General features: G+C 44.3%; 1 protein-coding gene across 6 annotated transcripts in view; it reads left to right on the top strand.

Annotated features, from left to right (window-relative positions):
- The window catches only part of LOC121571593 (interleukin-1 receptor accessory protein-like 1), a 303,397-nt gene that overhangs the window by 267,315 nt on the left and 16,471 nt on the right, over positions 1-19,611 (top strand). For all 6 annotated transcript variants that reach the window (XM_041883137.2, XM_041883141.2, XM_041883140.2 and 3 more), the window contains exons 6-7: positions 2,833-2,965; positions 16,910-17,055. In XM_041883137.2, coding sequence (XP_041739071.2) covers positions 2,833-2,965; positions 16,910-17,055 — 279 coding nt within the window. The remainder of the gene's footprint in view (positions 1-2,832; positions 2,966-16,909; positions 17,056-19,611) is intronic.

A 19,611-nucleotide genomic window follows, 5' to 3' on the forward strand; every position in this document is an offset into this window, starting at 1 on the left:
ATGAACTCACAGGACCCGAAATAGAACCAACAAGAGAAGAATACTGACCTGAGTGTTTCTAATTCAGATACCATTGACAGAAATAACAGTTACTGTCAAACCCCATACCCACTTTTCCTCTCTCCTCTCTCAGATGGTGGGGTTGAGTGTTTGGAAGCTCTTCAGTGCCCCCTTGTGGTGTGTGGGACTGGTACAGTTGAAGTTGGAAGTTTACATACACCTTAGCCAAACACATTTAAACTCAGTTTTTCACAATTCTTGACATTTAATCCTAGTAATAATTCCCTGTCTTAGGTCAGTTAGGATCACCACTTTATTTTAAGAATGTGAAATGTCAGAATAATAGTAGAGAGAATGATTTATTTCAGCTTTTATTTCTTTAAATCACATTCCCAGTGGGTCAGAAGTTTACATACACTCAATTAGTATTTCGTAGCATTGCCTTTAAATTGTTTAACTTGGGTCAAACGTTTCATGTAGCCTTCCACAAGCTTCCCACAATAAGTTGGGTGAATTTTGGTCCATTCCTCCTGACAGAGCTGGTGTAACTGAATCAGGTTTGTAGGCCTCCTTGCTCGCACACACTTTTTCAGTTCTGCCCACACATTTTCTATAGGATTGAGGTCAGGGCTTTGTGATGGCCACTCCAATACCTTGACTTTGTTGTCCTTAAGCCATTTTGCCACAACTTTGGAAGTATGCTTGGGGTCATTGTCCATTTGGAAGACCCATTTGCGACCAAGCTTAACTTCCTGACTGATGTCTTGAGATGTTGCTTCAATATATATTTTGCCAGGTCACAGTTGTAAATGAGAACTTGTTCTCAACTGGCTTACCTGGTTAAATAAAGGTTAAATAAAAAAATATCCACATAATTTTCCTTCCTCATGATGCCATCTATTTTGTGAAGTGCACCAGTCCCTCCTGCAGCAAAGCACCCCCACAGCATGATGCTGCCACCCCCGTGCTTCACGGTTGGGATGGTGTTCTTCGGCTTGCAAACAAGCCCCTTTTTCCTCCAAACATAACGATGGTCATTATGGCCAAACAGTTCTATTTTTGTTTCATCAGACCAGAGGACATTTCTCCAAAAAGTACGGTCTTTGTCCCCATGTGCAGTTGCAAACCGTAGTCTGGCTTTTTTATGGCGGTTTTGGAGCAGTGGCTTCTTCCTTGCTGAGCGGCCTTTCAGGTAATGTCGATATAGGACTTGTTTTACTGTGGATATAGATACTTTTGTACCTGTTTCCTCCAGCATCTTCACAAGGTCCTTTGCTGTTATTCTGGGATTGATTTGCACTTTTCGCACCAAAGTTCGTTCATCTCTAGGAGACAGAACGCGTCTCCTTCCTGAGCGGTATGACAGCTGCGTGGTCCCATGGTGTTTATACTTGCGTACTATTGTTTGTACAGATGAACGTGGTACCTTCAGGCATTTGGAAATTGCTCCCAAGGATGAACCAGACTTGTGGAGGTCTACTATTCTTTTTCTGAGGTCTTGGCTGATTTCTTTTGATTTTCCCATGATGTCAAGCAAAGAGGCACTGGTAGGCCTTGAAATACATCCACAGGTACAGCTCCAATTGACTCAAATGGTGTCAATTAGCCTATCAGAAGCTTCTAAAGCCATGACATAATTTTCTGGAATTTTCCAAGCTGTTAAAAGGCACAGTCAACTTAGTGTATGTAAACTTCTGACCCACTGGAATTGTGATACAGTGAATTATAAGTGAAATAATCTGTCTGTAAACAATTGTTGGAAAAATGACTTGTGTCATGCACAAAGTAGATGTCCTAACCGACTTGCCAAATCTATAGTTTGTTAACAAGAAATTTGTGGAGTGGTTGAAAAACGAGTTTTAATGACTCCAACCTAAGTGTATGTAAACTTCCGACTTCAACTGTATGTGTGTATGTGTGTGTATGTGTGCCTGTGTTTGTGTGCTAAAGTGTGTATGTGTGTTCTGACTTAAAAGCTATGCTCTTGCTGTGTAAACTCTTAAAAACTGGATGCCCTAAGCTTCTCTTCCTGTCCAGAGAGGAAGTGCATCACAGTTGCTGACACAAGAGGAAGAGACTGAGGAAGTGTACCTCTAAGAAGTCTTGTGTCATCCTGGTAAAGCTCATTGGCCAGACCTAAACATAAACATGTCAACATTGAGACTCAGATCACAGGAGAACACACAGAGCACACAAACAGCAAAGAGGACTTGTGTAACACTGGCATCAACTACTTAATTTCTCTGTATTTATTGGACCACCAATGTGTCTCCTATTCATGTTAAGATTTCCAAAACAGAGATGTGATGAGAAACATGGCCAAGATTTCATCAGAATGTCATTTGTTGGTTTCTATGTGAAAGTTAGCGCCAAGAGTGGTATCTCTGTGAGGGGGACTGTACCAGCATGACAGTGAATGAGTGTTTGTTAGGGGGCTCTTTGTACTATTTATACACAGTGAAATGTCTAGATAAGGTCTTGGGTATCTAGTCTGACCTGTGTTTTACACCTCAGGGGTTCGGTGAAGGTGTTTGTGGAAGGGGCTGAAAGCGTCAGACCTTTCCACCTGAACACCCTTTAGTAATGACATCACATCTGACGCACACTCTCCCCCTGGAGACAACGTGTGTGTGTGTGCGTGCGTGTACACCTATGTGTTGTCGTCATCCCATTCCCAGTACATGACCCCAAGGCAACAGAATGACCTAGTTAGCCATTTCTCTACTGCTAACCAGTGTGCAAGACTATTCCATATCTCCTATTTCTCTATGTACTAATTTCTGTTTTGAATGAGTGAGAGGAATAACGGTGTGCCATTTCCTGTCTCCACAGGAAGTGCCCTGAACCTGACGTGCAGAGCGTTCTTTGGCTACGCAGGGGACGCCAGTCCTCTCATCTACTGGATGAAGGGAGAGAAGTTCATCGAGGACCTGGATGAGGAGAGAATCGAAGAGAGCGAAATCAAGTAAGATACATGGTTGTTTTACTCCCCCTGGTTCTAATGTAGTAACAATATGGCTTAATATGTAATCACTCTAGTTAGGCTACTGTAGCTATACAGGGTTTATATTACACACTGACCACATTTCCATATTCAAATCAAATCAAATCTTATTTGCCAAATGCGCCGAATACAACAGGTGTAGACATTACCGTGAAATGCTTACTTACAGCCGTTAACCAACAATGCATTTATTTTTTAATAAAAAAGTAAAATAAAACAACAACAAAAAAGTGTTTAGAAAAAAAGAGCAGAAGTAAAATCAAATAACAGTAGGGAGGCTATATACAGGGGGGTACTGGTGCAGAGTCAATGTGCGGGGGTACCGGCTAGTTGAGGTAGTTGAGGTAATACAGTGGGGGAAAAAAGTATTTAGTCAGCCACCAATTGTGCAAGTTCTCCCACTTAAAAAGATGAGAGAGGCCTGTAATTTTCATCATAGGTACACGTTAACTATGACAGACAAAATGAGAAAAAACATTCCAGAAAATCACATTGTAGGATTTTTTATGCATTTATTTGCAAATTATGGTGGAAAATAAGTATTTGGTCACCTACAAACAAGCAAGATTTCTGGCTCTCACAGGCTCTCTTTAAAGAGGCTCCTCTGTCCTCCACTCGTTACCTGTATTAATGGCACCTGTTTGAACTTGTTATCAGTATAAAAAGACACCTGTCCACAACCTCAAACAGTCACACTCCAAACTCCACTATGGCCAAGATCAAAGAGCTGTCAAAGGACACCAGAAACAAAATTGTAGACCTGCACCAGGCTGGGAAGACTGAATCTGCAATAGGTAAGCAGCTTGGTTTGAAGAAATCAACTGTGGGAGCAATTATTAGGAAATGGAAGACATACAAGACCACTGATAATCTCCCTCGATCTGGGGCTCCACGCAAGATCTCACCCCATGGGGTCAAAATGATCACAAGAACGGTGAGCAAAAATCCCAGAACCACACGGGGGGACCTAGTGAATGACCTGCAGAGAGCTGGGACCAAAGTAACAAAGCCTACCATCAGTAACACACTACGCCGCCATGTCCAGGCCCGTCTGAAGTTTGCTAGAGTGCATTTGGATGATCCAGAAGAGGATTGGGAGAATGTCATATGGTCAGATGAAACCAAAATAGAACTTTTTGGTAAAAACTCAACTCGTCGTGTTTGGAGGACAAAGAATGCTGAGTTGAATCCAAAGAACACCATACCTACTGTGAAGCATGGGGGTGGAAACATCATGCTTTGGGGCTGTTTTTCTGCAAAGGGACCAGGACGACTGATCCGTGTAAAGGAAAGAATGAATGGGGCCATGTATCGTGAGATTTTGAGTGAAAACCTCCTTCCATCAGCAAGGGCATTGAAGATGAAACGTGGCTGGGTCTTTCAGCATGACAATGATCCCAAACACACCGCCCGGGCAACGAAGGAGTGGCTTCGTAAGAAGCATTTCAAGGTCCTGGAGTGGCCTAGCCAGTCTCCAGATCTCAACCCCATAGAAAATCTTTGGAGGGAGTTGAAAGTCCGTGTTGCCCAGCGACAGCCCCAAAACATCACTGCTCTAGAGGAGATCTGCATGGAGGAATGGGCCAAAATACCAGCAACAGTGTGTGAAAACCTTGTGAAGACTTACAGAAAACGTTTGACCTGTGTCATTGCCAACAAAGGGTATATAACAAAGTATTGAGAAACTTTTGTTATTGACCAAATACTTATTTTCCACCATAATTTGCAAATAAATTCATTAAAAATCCTCCAATGTGATTTTCTGGATTTTTATTCTCTCATTTTGTCTGTCATAGTTGACGTGTACTAGCTGACTAAATACTTTTTTTCCCCACTGTATGTACATGTGGGTAGAGTTAAAGTGACTATGCATAAATAATTAACAGAGTATCAGCAGCGTAAAAAGATGGGGTGGGGGTGGGGGTGGGGGGGCAGTGCAAATAGTCCGGGTAGCCATGATTAGCTGTTCAGGAGTCTTATGGCTTGGGGATAGATGCTGTGGAGAAGCCTTTTGGACCTAGACTTGTCGCTCCGGTACCGCTTGCCGTGCGGTAGCAGAGAGAACAGTCTATGACTAGGGTGACTGGAGGCTTTCACAATTTTGGGGGCCTTCCTCTGACACCGCCTGGTTTAGAGGTCCTGGATGGCAGGAAGCTTGGCCCCAGTGATGTACTGGGCTGTACGCACTACCCTCTGTAGTGCCTTGCGGTCGGAGGCCGAGCAGTTGCCATACCAGGCGGTGATGCAACCAGTCATGATGCTCTCAATGGTGCAGCTGTATAACTTTTTGAGGATCTGAGGACCCCATGCCAAATCTTTTCAGTCTCCTGAGGGGGAATAGGCTTTGTCGTGCCCTCTTCACGACTGTCTTGGTATGTTTGGACCATGATAGTTAATTGGTGATGTGGACACGAATGAACTTGAAGCTCTCAACCTGTTCCACTACAGCCCCGTCGATGAGAATGGGGGCGTGCTCAGTCCTCTTTTTTTTCCTGTAGTCCACAATCATCTCCTTTGTCTTGGTCACGTTGAGGGAGAGGTTGTTATCCTGGCACCACACAGCCAGGTCTCTGACCTCCTCCCTATAGGCTGTCTCATCGTTGTCGGTGATCAGGCCTACCACTGTTGTGTCGTCGGCAAACTTAATGATGGTGTTGGAGTCATGCCTGGCCATGCAGTCATGGGTGAACAGGGAGTACAGGAGGGGACTGAGCACGCACCTCTGAGGGGCCCCCGTGTTGAGGATCAGCGTGGCAAATGTGTTGTTACCTACCCTTACCACCTGGGGGCAGCCAGTCAGGAAGTCCAGGATCCAGTTGCAGAGGGAGGTGTTTAGTCCCAGGATCCTTAGCTTACTGATGAGCTTTGAGGGCACTATGGTGTTGAACGCTGAGCTGTAGTCAATGAATAGCATTCTCACGTAGGTGTTCCTCTTGTCCAGGTGGGAAAGGGCAGTGTGGAGTGCAATAGAGATTGCATCATCTGTGGATCTGTTGGGGCGGTATGCAAATTGGAGTGGGTCTAGGGTTTCTGGGATAATGGTGTTGATGTGAGCCATGACCAGCCTTTCAAAGCACTTCATGGCTACAGACGTCAGTGCTATGGGTCGGTAGTCATTTAGGCAGGTTATCTTAGTGTCCTTGGGCACGGGGACTATGGTGGTCTGCTTGAAACATGTTGGTATTACAGACTCAGTCAGGGACATGTTGAAAATGTCAGTGAAGACACTTGCCAGTTGGTCAGCACATGCTCGGAGTACACGTCCTGGTAATCTGTCTGGCCCTGCGGCCTTGTGAATGTTGACCTGCTTAAAAATCTTACTCACATCGGCTACGGAGAGCGTGATCACATAGTCATCCGGAACAGCTGGTTCTCTCATGCATGCTTCAGTGTTGCTTGCCTCGAAGCGAGCATAGAAGTGGTTTAGCTCATCTGGTAGGCTTGTGTCACTGGGCAGCTCGCGGCTGTGCTTCCCTTTGTAGTCTGTAATAGTTTTCAAGCCCTGCCACATCTGACTAGCGTCAAAGCCGGTGTAGTATGATTCAATCTTAGTCCTGTATTGATTCTTTGCCTGTTTGATGGTTCGGAGGGCATAGCGGGATTTCTTATAAGAGTCCGGGTTAGAGTCCCGCTCCTTGAAAGCGGCAGCTCTATCCTTTAGCTCAGTGCGGATGTTGCCTGTAATCCATGGCTTCTGGTTGGGGTATGTACGTACGGTCACTGTGGGGACGACGTCATCGATGCACTTATTGATGAAGCCAGTGACTGATGTGGTGTACTCCTCAATGCTATCTGAAGAATCCCGGAACATGTTCCAGTCTGTGCTAGCAAAACAGTCCTGTAGCTTAGCATCTGCGTCATCTGACCACTTTTTATTAACTGAGTCACTGGTGCTTCCTGCTTTAGTTTTTGCTTATAAGCAGGAATCAGGAGGATAGAATTATGGTCAGATTTGCCAAATGGAGGGCGAGGGAGAGCTTTGTATGCGTCTCTGTGTGTAGAGTAAAGGTGGTCTAGAGTTTTTTTTCCTCTGGTTGCACATTTAACATGCTGGTAAAAATTAGGTAGAACGGATTTAAGTTTCCCTGCATTAAAGTCCCCGGCCACTAGGAGCGCTGCCTCTCGGTAAATAGTGTGGTCTACAGCTTATCATAAGATAATCTACCTCAGGCGAGCAAAACCTCGAGACTTCCTTAGTATTTGATTTTGTGCACCAGCTGTTGTTTACAAATATACACAGACCGCCACCCCTTGTCTTACCAGAGTCAGCCGTTCTATCCTGCCGATGTAGCGTATATCCCGTCAGCTGTATGTTGTCCATGTCGTCGTTCAGCCACGACTCAGTGAAACATAAGATATTACAGTTTTTAATGTCCCGTTGGTAGGATAACCGTAATCTTAGGTAATCTAATTTATTTTCAAATGATTGAACATTGGCTAATAGGATTGATGGAAGAGGCAGTTTACTCGCTCGCCGTCGGATCCTTACAAGGCACCCCGACCTACGTCCACGATATCTCCGACTGTTCAAATTGACATATTTACAGATACATCACACAGCTACATCACAAGACACCATTTACCATTGGATACTGTAGTAGACCAAACTATGATGTAACACTTTAAGCACAAAACCTTTGATGAGCTATTATTTAAACTGTCATATCTAACCGCTACCCATTCCCTTTGTAAGCCCAGACAGAGAGGCAGACAAACCCAGTCTGTTGCTCCTACTATCACTGCTCTTTCATCATCAGGCATCTTTAGCACACCAAAGACAAGTCTATCTAGTGTGTGTATGTCTGTACATCTGTCTGTCTGTCTGTTTGCCCTGGTCAAGCCGTTCATACGGATCTGTTCCTTCATGCTCTCTTCTCTGTTTCACACTCAAACACTACTGAGTCCACGGAACACTATCTCTCTCTGAGCTGATGCTGAAACATTTAAAACAAGAGCATTTCAGCTCGTTCTCTTCATGATGTCATGCATTTAAAACGAGCCCATTTCCCATGTCTATCTCTACATTGTAACATACTGTTTCTAGCTAAGACAGTCCATTTGCCCCCCCCCCACACTCTCTCTGTCTCTCCTTCTCCCACTCTCTATGCTATAACACACTTAAAACAAGCCTGCTTCTCTTTCTCTATGCTGCAGCACATTCAGATGAGTCCCTTCCCCTCCCTCTCTATTTCTCTTCCTCTACCCTCCAATAAATTCAAATGAGTCCACCTTATATACCCTTTCTCTCTCTCTTTGCTGTAGTAACACACTTAAAACAAGTCAATTTCCGTGTCTCGTTCTTTTCCAGTAGTGTAACATATTTAAACAAGTCCATTGGCTGGTCTGTGTGCGTGTTTCCCATTAGGCGCTGGGCGCTGTGTGTGGAGAGACTGCAGCTCTGGGGAGACGGCCTTGTCAGATAGTTAACAACCACCATTTCTCACCATGCCTCACCGCCGCTATCGCTACCCGCTGCCCTCACCTACCCTCTCCCTCACCGCACATAGCAGCATGCAAATGGATTAGGGGAGGGAGAAGGAGGGTGGGCTTGTGCATTTGTTTTGTGGGTAGAGTCAGCTAAAGAGCTCAGTTTTTTAAGGTTAGCGATCACTCTCTCCCTCCATCTCTATCTCTCTAGGATCCCCTCTCTCATCATCTGAAGGGCTATATGTGTTTAACCCTTTAGACCCCAATAGAATTCTAGAATGCTGCTGTAGATTGCTGAGAATTTTCAAGATAAAGCTAATTTTCTCACACATTTTAAACAAACAGACATAGCTCAAAAAACAAAGAACAAATGACAATTACAAGTTAACTTACTTTTAAAGAGCACAACCTCTTCTTTATGACACCACATTCATGTCAACAGGAATCACACTAATTTTGTCTTCAATTGTTTAAAGACACTCACTTTCAAAAAACGATTAACACTCAACACAACAACAAAAAACCAGAGTAATTAAATTGTAGTAAATTTGACTAAATTACTCACTCAAAATGTACCAAGTATAATATATTATACTTGTAAATAATATTTACATATAAATAAATAAAATCTCCAAAATGTGACCAGAGGACAATATTCAGAAGGTATTTCAAAACCCACACAAAGTAGGCTATTTGATTGACAACGATTCTTACTTCTGTAACAATGTAAAAATGCAAACAACTATTCAGAGACTATTTCAAACTATAGGTAACCTCTCTCAATAAGATTTAGTATGTTACAAAAACAATGTTGAAATAGTAGCCTACATTGACAACAATTCAGTGAATGCACCAAGTATTAGATAGAGACAGATAAAGAGACAAGATACAAAACACAACTGTTCAGAGACAATAAAAGATGTGGAGGACAAATTAATATTTCACACTGTCACTTTAGCCTACAACATGTAATGGAACTTCTGGAAGCACTGCCCCATCCTGCAAAGTGGCACAGAACACATAGAGCACCCAAAGGAGGTTTCTACACATCTCCCACTCTTTGCCCTGCGTCCACTCCGGATGCACACCACACACCCTCTCTTGCACCCTTCAAACTTCACTTGCTTTCAAATTAGTTACAACTCGGTCCACACGCCCTGGTGCCTCTCTCTTGGCTCCCCTCTTCCTGCCACTGTAACCATATCACAAAGTGAACTCACAAGCTGCATTTTGAATGCCTTCAGGGACCAGCGCCTGCGGTTTCTGGGAAGGGTCCCCCACACAATGAAGGCATTTATGATGGCAGTTGAGCATCCCCCAAAACACATACTTCCACCATTTTCTGCCTGTGCGTCCAACATTGTAATAGCTCCTCAGTTGGTCAAGATGATAAACCCCGCCCATTTTCTTGTTGTAATCTATTACAAGCTCTGGAACAGATATACACTATATATACAAAAATATGTGGACACCCCTTCAAATTAGTAGATTTTGCTTTTTGAGCCACACCCATTGCTGAAAGGGTAGCGCGTAAAAAATCGTCTGTCCTCAGTTGCAATACTCACTACAGAGTTCCAAACTGCCTCTGGAAGCAATGTCAGCACAAGAACTGTTCGTCAGGAGCTTCATGAAATGGGTTTCCATGGCCAAGCAGCCGCACACAAGCCTAAGATCACCATGTGCAATGCCAAGCGTCGGCTAGAGTGGTGTAAAGCCCGCCGCCATTGGTACTCTGGAGCAGTGGAAATGCGTTCTCTGGATTGATGAATCACGCTTCACCATCTAGCAGTCCAACGGACAAATCTGGGTTTGACGGATGCCAGGAGAATGCTACCTGCCCCAATGCGTAGTGCCAACTGTAAAGTTTGGTGGAGGAGGAATAATGGTCTGGGGCTGTTTTTCATGGTTCGGGCTAGGCCCCTTAGTTCCAGTGAAAGGTAATCTTAACGCTACAGCATGACATTCTAGACAATTATGTGCTTCCAACTTTGTGGCAACAGTTTGGGGAAGGCCCTTTCCTGTTTCAGCATGACATCTTTGGGATGAATTGGAACGCCGACTGCGAGCCAGGCCTAATCGCCCAACATCAGTGCCCGACCTCACTAATGCTCTTGTGGCTGAATGGAAGCAAGTCCCCGCAGCAATATTCCAACATCTAGTGGAAAGCCTTCCCAGAAGAGTGGAGGCTGTTATAGCCTGTTATAGCAGCAAAGGGGGGACCAACTCCATATTAATGCCCATGATTTTGGAATGAGATGTTCGACGAGCAGGTGTCCACATACTTTTGGTAATGTAGTGTAAGTTCCTACCACTTTAAAAAAACAACTCCAAAATCCCTGCCACTGTCACTTTAGGCCCAGGCTGTGTGGTACAAGAGTGAATGGTGGGACATGGGGCAGACACACACCATGGAAACATAGGCTCCCCTCTCGGGTCTGCTGTCCCTCTTTCCTCCCTCTTCCTCCTCCTCTCCATCTGCTTCATCCTCTCCCTCTGCTTCATCCTCTCCCTCTGCTTCATCCTCTCCCTCTGCTTCATCCTCTCCCTCTGCTTCATCCTCTACTTCCTCCTCTCCCTTCTCCTCTCCCTCCACTCTCCTCTCCACTCTCCTCTTCCTCTCTCCCTTCACTCATCTAATTCACTCTCATCTTCCTCTCTCCCTCTCCTCTCCCTCCTCTTCACTCTTCTCTTCCTCTCGCCCTCCACTCTCCTCTCGCTCCACTCCTCCCTCCTCGCTCCACATCTCTATCCCTCCAATCATCTCTAACTCCTCTTCCTCCCTTCCTTTTGCTGCTGAGCTGACTCTCCACATCACTTCCCTCACTTTCACTGACCTAGAGGAACAGAGTAACAGAGGGAGAGGCGCTTTTCCTCAACCATACACATACTCTCTTCCTAGTAAGGGGTTTCCATAATAAATTGTGTTATACAGTTACACGCCTCCTATTCCACACACACACCCTCTCTCGCTCTCTCTCTCCTCCAATCAACTCTTGCAACTCTGACAGACTAACTACAGAGTTCGCCAATGTTAGCTGATTAGTTAAGAAACTTGGACAGTATCCAAATGAATTGCATCGGTAGAAACAGGACAAAACAAGCAACTTATTAGCTGGCTATGTAAACAATTATCCAACTCATCATATGAGCTCCACTGCGCTGGCATCTACTACCCTAACACGACAGCTAAGCTGTCAAATAATAGGAAAATTAGGCTATGAGGCTATAGCCTATGAATATCTGCACCTAGCAAACATGACAAACCATAACCTAAGCCCAACAGATAAACATTAATTACTCTAGCCTTCATTTCGGTGGCTAGTTAGCTGGTTGTGTGTATTGCTAGCTAGTGAAAGTGACTGCTGAGGTTGACGCTTCGTGAGCGCAGCCCAAATGTACTGCTACACACAACTTTTCTTGCCTGACAGACTAACGAGTTAGCTAGCTAGCTATAGCAAGCAACTTGGGCCGTTTCCTTATGAATTACATCGGTAGAACAAGACAAAACAACCAACTAGTTAGCTGACTATATACAGCTAAACACTGCCACTCTTTCCATGAGACAGAGAGCAATCATTCGAGCTCCACCACTGATGTGCTCACCTGTACCAACCAAGTTATCATGACATGACTTGCTAATCTGAGAGCTATTCTCCAAGTTTCACAGCATCAAACATCGACTACACTGTTGCTGTTTACTTATTTCACTCACCTCGATATCATCGCTTTTCAAAGTGCAAGGACGTGTCCAAATCCGTATCACCAACCACGACAGTGAAAAGTTGTGTCCGCTTCGGAGCCATCATTTTGAGTAATGAAGTTTAAAAAACGTTGAAAAATCAAATGACAGCTACACTGTTTCCGGTTTCTGGTTGATGACAACAGTCACGCGAATACGACAACAGGTTGTTATCAAGTTAATTTTGCGACATTGACACAGACATTATTGTTATAAAACCAAGGCTGTTCGCAGCCCCTATAGTAATTTAAAGAAAGGCCGTCAACAGCTGCTATGGGTTCTAAAGGGATAATTATTAATAATGCAGCCAGATATTTGGATCAGTATTTGATCATGCATTCTTTATTGTTCATTCCGCCATACGTGGTCCTCTGTAGCTCAGCTGGTAGAGCACGGCCTTGTAACGCCAAGGTAGTGGGTTCGAACCCCGGGACCACCCATACACAAAAATGTATGCACGCATGACTGTAAGTCGCTTTGGATAAAAGCGTCTGCTAAATGGCATATTAATTACCTCAGGCCCGCTCTGATCCTCTCACAGCCCTGGCTTTACTCCCCTGATCACCATACACACCCTTAATAGGATGGACACACTCACTACTAAGAGAGAGAGAGATCGAAAGACAAGGGGCAGGAGTAGAGGGTGAAGGAGAAGATAGAGACCCTTACAGAAGAAAATAAATGTGCACATGTAAAACATTATTTCACATGTGGTTTTGGAACACTTCATGTGATGACATAACCTTTCACATGTGAAATCATGTGGTTTTGGAACACTTGTGATATTTCACATGTGGATATACAGTATTTCACATGATATTTCACAGGTGATGCCCTGCAAATATGAATGAGTCGTTAGGATGTCAACCGAACATCGCAGTCTTTTAAATTTACATATTTGACACTCTTTGACATAAATGATTATATTGTTCACGGCATTTGGATCTTTCTGCTACGCCACCATAACTGATTTCACCTATATTCCTACACTCAGCTTTTAAAACAATACACTCAAGGAAAACTATTATATTCAGGAGTAACATTAAAACAGAATATTATGCCCCACCAAAGTTAGACCACTATAAAGAAAACCCTCAAATTGCTGAGGTAACTAAATGAATTCAGTGATGAGAGAATAGTCAGATTAACTGATAACTAAAATAGCAGTGCATATGGCATTGTTTTGCTAAGTGCAGGGAGTTTTCACGTGTAGTTTCATGTTGTTTTTACATGTTGACACGTTATCACATTAACTTCACCTAAGATCACATGTGATCACGTGAAATTCATGTTTTTTTTCGTAGCAGGAGGTGTAAAAGTTAGAAGGGGTTAAACAAGCTAGCAGGAGGGAGAGATAGAGAGTGAGAGAAACCTCCCAAAAGGTAAGTATCTTGTAAACATGACCAAATAAATAGAACATAAATAAATAAAATCCTTGTACAGTTTGTGTTTAGGCCCTCCAGCCAAAGTATCTTCCATTCAACTGCTACAGGGACGTCGATGTGTTTCCAAAGTTTTGCCTCTACTTCAGGCGAGCCTCCCACCCACCCACACTCTCCTGGCCTGTATGTCTATTACTAATGCATCAGCAGCTGAACTTCAGCCCACGGAACCCAGGGAACCCACAAACCCACCAGGGTTCTATTTAAAGAACCCGGCCTATTGATTCCAACGAGTTCCATTTCTATGGAAACGCAGGCCAATAAATTATCATTTGTGCCTCAGACGGCGACAGGGCTATTGTTGTTATAATATCATGCATGGTTAGGCATTAGCATGGAGGGGGGTGCGCATGTGCATGTGTGTGTGTGTGAGAGAGAGAGAGAGAGAGAGAGAGATTCATAAATTTGCCAAACAAATATGCCTCAGCAATATAATGCGATGGGATCAATGGGGTATTGAGCCGGTTGGGTTGGGTTCACACTGGGTTGGCAGGTTGGATGACTGTGAAGGGAGGACTGTGAAGCAACACAAACATAGACACATGGATTTTGTGTTATGGATATGTGGTAGTAGAGTAGAGGCCTGAGGGCACACACTTAATATGTTCTGAAATCTGTTATGAATGTATTGTAATGTTTTTCAAATGTATAACTGCCTTAATTTTGCTGGACCCCAGGAAGAGTAGCTGCTTCCTTGGCAGCAGCTAATGGGGATCCATAATAAATACTTTTACAAATAGGGGGAAAGGGGGAAGGGGATACCTAATCAGTTGCACAACTGAATGGATAAGGGGAATGAATATGTTTGTAATTGATCAGTTAAATGAGCAAACACCGCATTCACTGGCTTTAATAATGAAGAAGTGAGGAGTTGTTGGAACAAAAGTGCATTTGGTTCTTGAGGAGATTGTATTTCAATCGAATACAGGTTTGACATTTTATTAAATAGTTTGAGGAATGGCCTCGTCTCTGAAGGAAGATCCTCGGAGCCAGATGCTGTGATGGCAGGAAAGGAGTTCCAATGACAGGTTATTACAGCTGGTGGTGGTGGGGAGGTGGATGGTTATCGAAAACTGTTGCTGAAAAACAGCAAGTGAGAAAACATGGGTAAGTTGACATATAAATACATCCCAAGATTTACACCCATTGGTTGAGAGAGAGGAAGGTGATAATTGCCAGAGGGAGCCCATAGGTTGAACAGCAATCACGAGGAATGTGCATTATTGTGCGGTGCTTATAGGCTATAATGTTAATAGGTGAATGACATTCCACACATGGCTAATAGGAAAGTGGAGAAGAAACAAGACTATGCTGATGATGATACGTTTGTCTCCATTCCCACTATACCTGTATAATAGGAAACAAAGTGAATTATGTTATGCTGACTGGATGAAGATAAATGAGCATTCAGACCAGCTTTACTGATTGAACTTTCGTAAACTACATTAGTAGTTAGAAACCATCCAGAGAGCTAGCCTGGACCCAGATCTGTTTGGGCTGCCTTGCCAACTCCTATATGGTCATTGTCATGTGCAAGACATCTAGAACCAGGATACCAGAGAGAGAGGGCAGGGGTCCTAAATGAAGTGGCAGAAATGTTCATTAAACATAGACCTACAATTGTAGCTCATGCCCAACTCCTCTGTATTAACTAGATATAAGTATGTTAACATTGCACATATACTGTATATATGGTAACATGCACTGCTGAAGTTAATGCAATATTTGACCATAAGAGGCCTGCCTGCCTGTATTTCCTGACATTCTAGACTAGAGCCCCAGCAGAGCAGTAATGAAAATCTGAAAGTCTGCTTCCTCCAGGGGTTTAGATAGCATCAGCCAGACCCAGTCTAGTCCCATTCAATCCCCATCTAACTCCCATTCACTTCCCCTGCCTTGTTTGGTCTGGGTAGAAGTTGCCCATTAGACACAGATCTAGGATCAGCTTACCCTCTTAAAATCCTTACTTACTTTTCACAATAAGGGGTTAAAACGTAAACTGACCTAAGATCAGCATCTATGAGCAACTTGATTGTACTATGCTAGGTTATTCTCCCTGCTTGAGGTTTTCTGTATGGCTTACTTTTTTAACACGAAAGGTGTTCAAAGTGTCGTCGTGGTGGTGGTGGTGTCCGTCGACAGGACATTTGTTTTACTATGGAAACGGGATCTTCAAAGACACACACACACACACACACACATACACCAACCTTTACTCTCAGAGGGCACTCATTTTAAACTACAAATCCCATTATGCAGTCTCAACCACGTCTTACAAAGCCCCCGATGCATTCTCAATTACAGACTACAAACGTCTCGAACAAACCCCTTACTGTATGTGCTGCTTTGTGCTCACCAAGAGCCTGGGGAGTACTTCAGAGATCAGTCATCCCTCTTCTCTCTCTCTCTCTCTCTCTCCCTGTCTCTCATCCTCTCTTTCTCTCTCTTTCTTTCTCCCCAGTGCTCACATGCATAGGCTACTCATTAATGCACAAACACACACACACACATTAACACACACACACCCATTATCTTTCTCTCACACAAACAACCCCACACACAAACACTCACTATCTTATCCTATTTTTCCCGTGCGTGCCTCTATCTACTGAGGGTGCTATAAAACTAGGCTAAGTAGCAGCGTGTGAAGAATGAGGGAGTATTATCTCTCCCTTCTCTCCTCCATCAGCCTCCACCAGCTCAGCGGGGGACACTCATTTACTTTATGGAATATTACTTTCTCTCCTTCCCCTCCGTTTCCATGGCAGCTGCTATAAAAAGATTATCTTCCCGACGTTGTTATTTGGTTTTTCACTCCCAAGAAGAAGCACCCTTATTGATTTTAATTTCTCTGATGTTTCGAGCATTTGGGGGAGATTAACATAGCATTACTGTACTTGCTTCAGACTAAATATACTCCTGTACAGTAATACATTTATTACATACTTTATCACCCAGGCCATGCTTACAGCCCATTACAAACTAAATACTTTCTGTCCTCATCACACAGCAAACCAAGTCAATCAGCCCTGCCAATGTTTTTCTCTGTCAGCCCTGGTATTCGAACCAGCAACCCTCCGGTTACTGGATGGTCTCTCTAACCTTGAGACTGTTAAGTTATGAAGTGAGGAGACATGGACACCATAGTTGGTAGGAAACATTAATGACATAATCTGCCTTTCAACACAGTATTTATCAACTCGGTCACCTTGCGCTCCCCTACGGAGAGGGACATGTGACTACTCCCACAGAGACTACCATCCACTCCATTGATGATCATTTGCTCTTGTCTTGCAGGGTGGTCCGGGAGCACCTGGGGGAACAGGAAGTGGCCATCTCCTTAACGATCCACTCGGTGGAGGAGGGGGACCTGGGAAACTACTCCTGCTATGTAGAGAACGGCAACGGGAGACGGCAGGCCAGCATCCAACTCTCCAGAAGGGGTAAGGAAGGGTTCTCTCACACACCCATACTCCACAAAACACTCTCCAAATGTGGTAAGGGCTCTCTCACACACCCATAACCCACAAAACACTCTCCAAATGGGGTATAAGTGTACCACATAGTCATTTAGCTGACGATTTTATAGCCCAGACAGCATATATGTCTCTCTCCTCCCTACATTTACATTTTAGTCATTTAGCAGACGCTCTTATATAGAGCCACTTACAATTAGTGCATTCATCTTTAGATAGCTAGGTGAGACAACATCATATCACAATCGTATAAAGTACTTTTTCCCTCAAAGTATTGAGAGGGCGCCGAGAGAGTTATTTAGGATACTCTTCAAAGAGGTAGGGTTTCAGACGTTTTCGGAAGATGGGCATGGACTCCCTCTCTCTCTTCCTCTCTTTCTCCATCTCTCTTCCCATACCCTTCTTCCAATATTCCTCCTCTCCCTCCATCTCTCCATCCATACCCCCTTCCAATATTCCTCCTCTCCCTCCATCTCTCCATCCATACCCCCTTCCAATATTCCTCCTCTCCCTCCCTCTGTCTCTCCATCTCATTCAGTCTTCACACCCACCAGTCTGTGTTAGGTTCAGAGCTCCTTTGTGTTTGCCACCGTAGCAATCAATTTGGGTTTACACTCCATTTCATTACGTTTTCCCTTTTTCTGTTGTTGTCTCTTACATTGGTCCGCACGGCTGCACCGCTATTCTTCCTTCTCTGGCATGACTTGTTCTAGGCTCTCTTTATTGTTGTCACTTAGCAAAAATAGCTAATTTGGTGGTTATTTAAGCAGCAAATGGCTTCTCTGCTTTTCCCAACAGACGAGTAAGTTTTGCATACAATTACATAGTGTGTGTGTGTGTGTGTGTGCGTGCGTGTGCGTGCGTGTGCGTGTATGTGTGCTTGTTCGTCTTTGTAGACAGCCTAGAAATTGAGAGGGCGCTCTTTGTAGCCAATCCAGTTCCATTTCACTGACTGTGGGAGAAGAACATCATTTTAAACAGTGTTCTCTCCCTCTGTTCTCTCCAGTGTTCTCTCCCTCTATCCTCTATCTCTCTCTCTCTCTCGTTCTCTCTCTATCTCTGTCGTTTTAGTGATTATCCTGATGTTTATTTCATGTTTCTCCTCCCAGGATGCGGTATTTATGATTGCTGCACAAGGAAGAAGGAAGGAGGGAGGGGGTGGGCTCTGTCTGAGGGGGCTTTCCTCATCTGGAAGGAGGGAGGAAAGGGGGAGGGAGGGAGGGAGGGGGTGGGCTCTGTCTGAGGGGGCTTTCCTCATCTGGAAGGAGGGAGGAAAGGGGGAGGGAGGGAGGAAGAGATTGATGAGGAGAATGAGTGTCAGGGAAAGGAAGAGAAGTTGGTATAAGGATGAAGGTTACTAATCTATTGGGACACACAAAGAAGAGGACAGAAAGAAACAGAGAGAGGGAGAGAAAAGAGGAGAGTAAATGTAGAAGGAGGAGATAAGGAAAGTGTGGTGAAAAGAGAGGGCGAGGAGAGAAAGAAAGAAAGAAAGAAAGAGTTGAGATAGACAGGGGACTTGGGGAGTAGAGGAGAGAATCGGGGAGAAAAGCATTTTCTGTTCCTTTTACTTCCGATGAAAACACATTCCCTCCATCGAAGTTCATCCCGTGAGAAATCCCACAATGTAATGCAGTGTAACTCAACCCAATTATACCCTGTTTGTGTTATGGTTGTCCTAGACAATGAAACCAATTTTAGATCATCCCTTTCTCCCTCTCTTTTCCCCCAACTCATCGTAATCCCCCTATCTCTTCCCTGTGGACGTGTTGCATGGCTCAGAGCAGAGAGACCAGGGATGACTCTATTACTTTTCACCAGATGCAACCAGCCCCATACGACCATGTACACACATAAACTCAGCAAAAAAATAAATAAACGTCCTCTCACTGTCAACTGCGTTTATTTTCAGCAAACTTAACATGTGTAAATATTTGTATGAAAATAACAAGATTCAACAACTGAGACATAAACTGAACAAGTTCCACAGACATGTGACTAACAGAAATGGAATAATGTGTCCCTGAACAAAGGGGTGGTCAAAATCAAAAGTAACAGTCAGTATCTGGTGTGGCCACCAGCTGCATTAAGTACTGCAGTGCATCTCCTCCTCATGGACCAGATTTGCCAGTTCTTGCTGTGAGATGTTAACCCACTCTTCCACCAAGGCACCTTCAAGTTCCCAGACATTTCTGGGGGGAATGGCCCTAGCCCTCACCCTCCGATCCAACAGGTCCCAGACGTGCTCAATGGGATTGAGATCCGGGCTCTTCGCTGGCAATGGCAAAACACTGACATTCCTGTCTTGCAGGAAATCACACACAGAACGAGCAGTATGGCTGGTGGCATTGTCATGCTGGAGGGTCATGTCAGGATGAGCCTGCAGGAAGGGTACCACATGAGGGAGGAGGATGTCTTCCCTGTAACGCACAGCATTGAGATTGCCTGCAATTACAACAAGCTCAGTCCGATGATGCTGTGACACACCGCCCCAGACCATGACGGACCCTCCACCTCCAAATC

Source organism: Coregonus clupeaformis, chromosome 40 (assembly GCF_020615455.1).
Source record: "Coregonus clupeaformis isolate EN_2021a chromosome 40, ASM2061545v1, whole genome shotgun sequence".
Taxonomy (NCBI): Eukaryota; Metazoa; Chordata; class Actinopteri; order Salmoniformes; family Salmonidae; genus Coregonus; species Coregonus clupeaformis.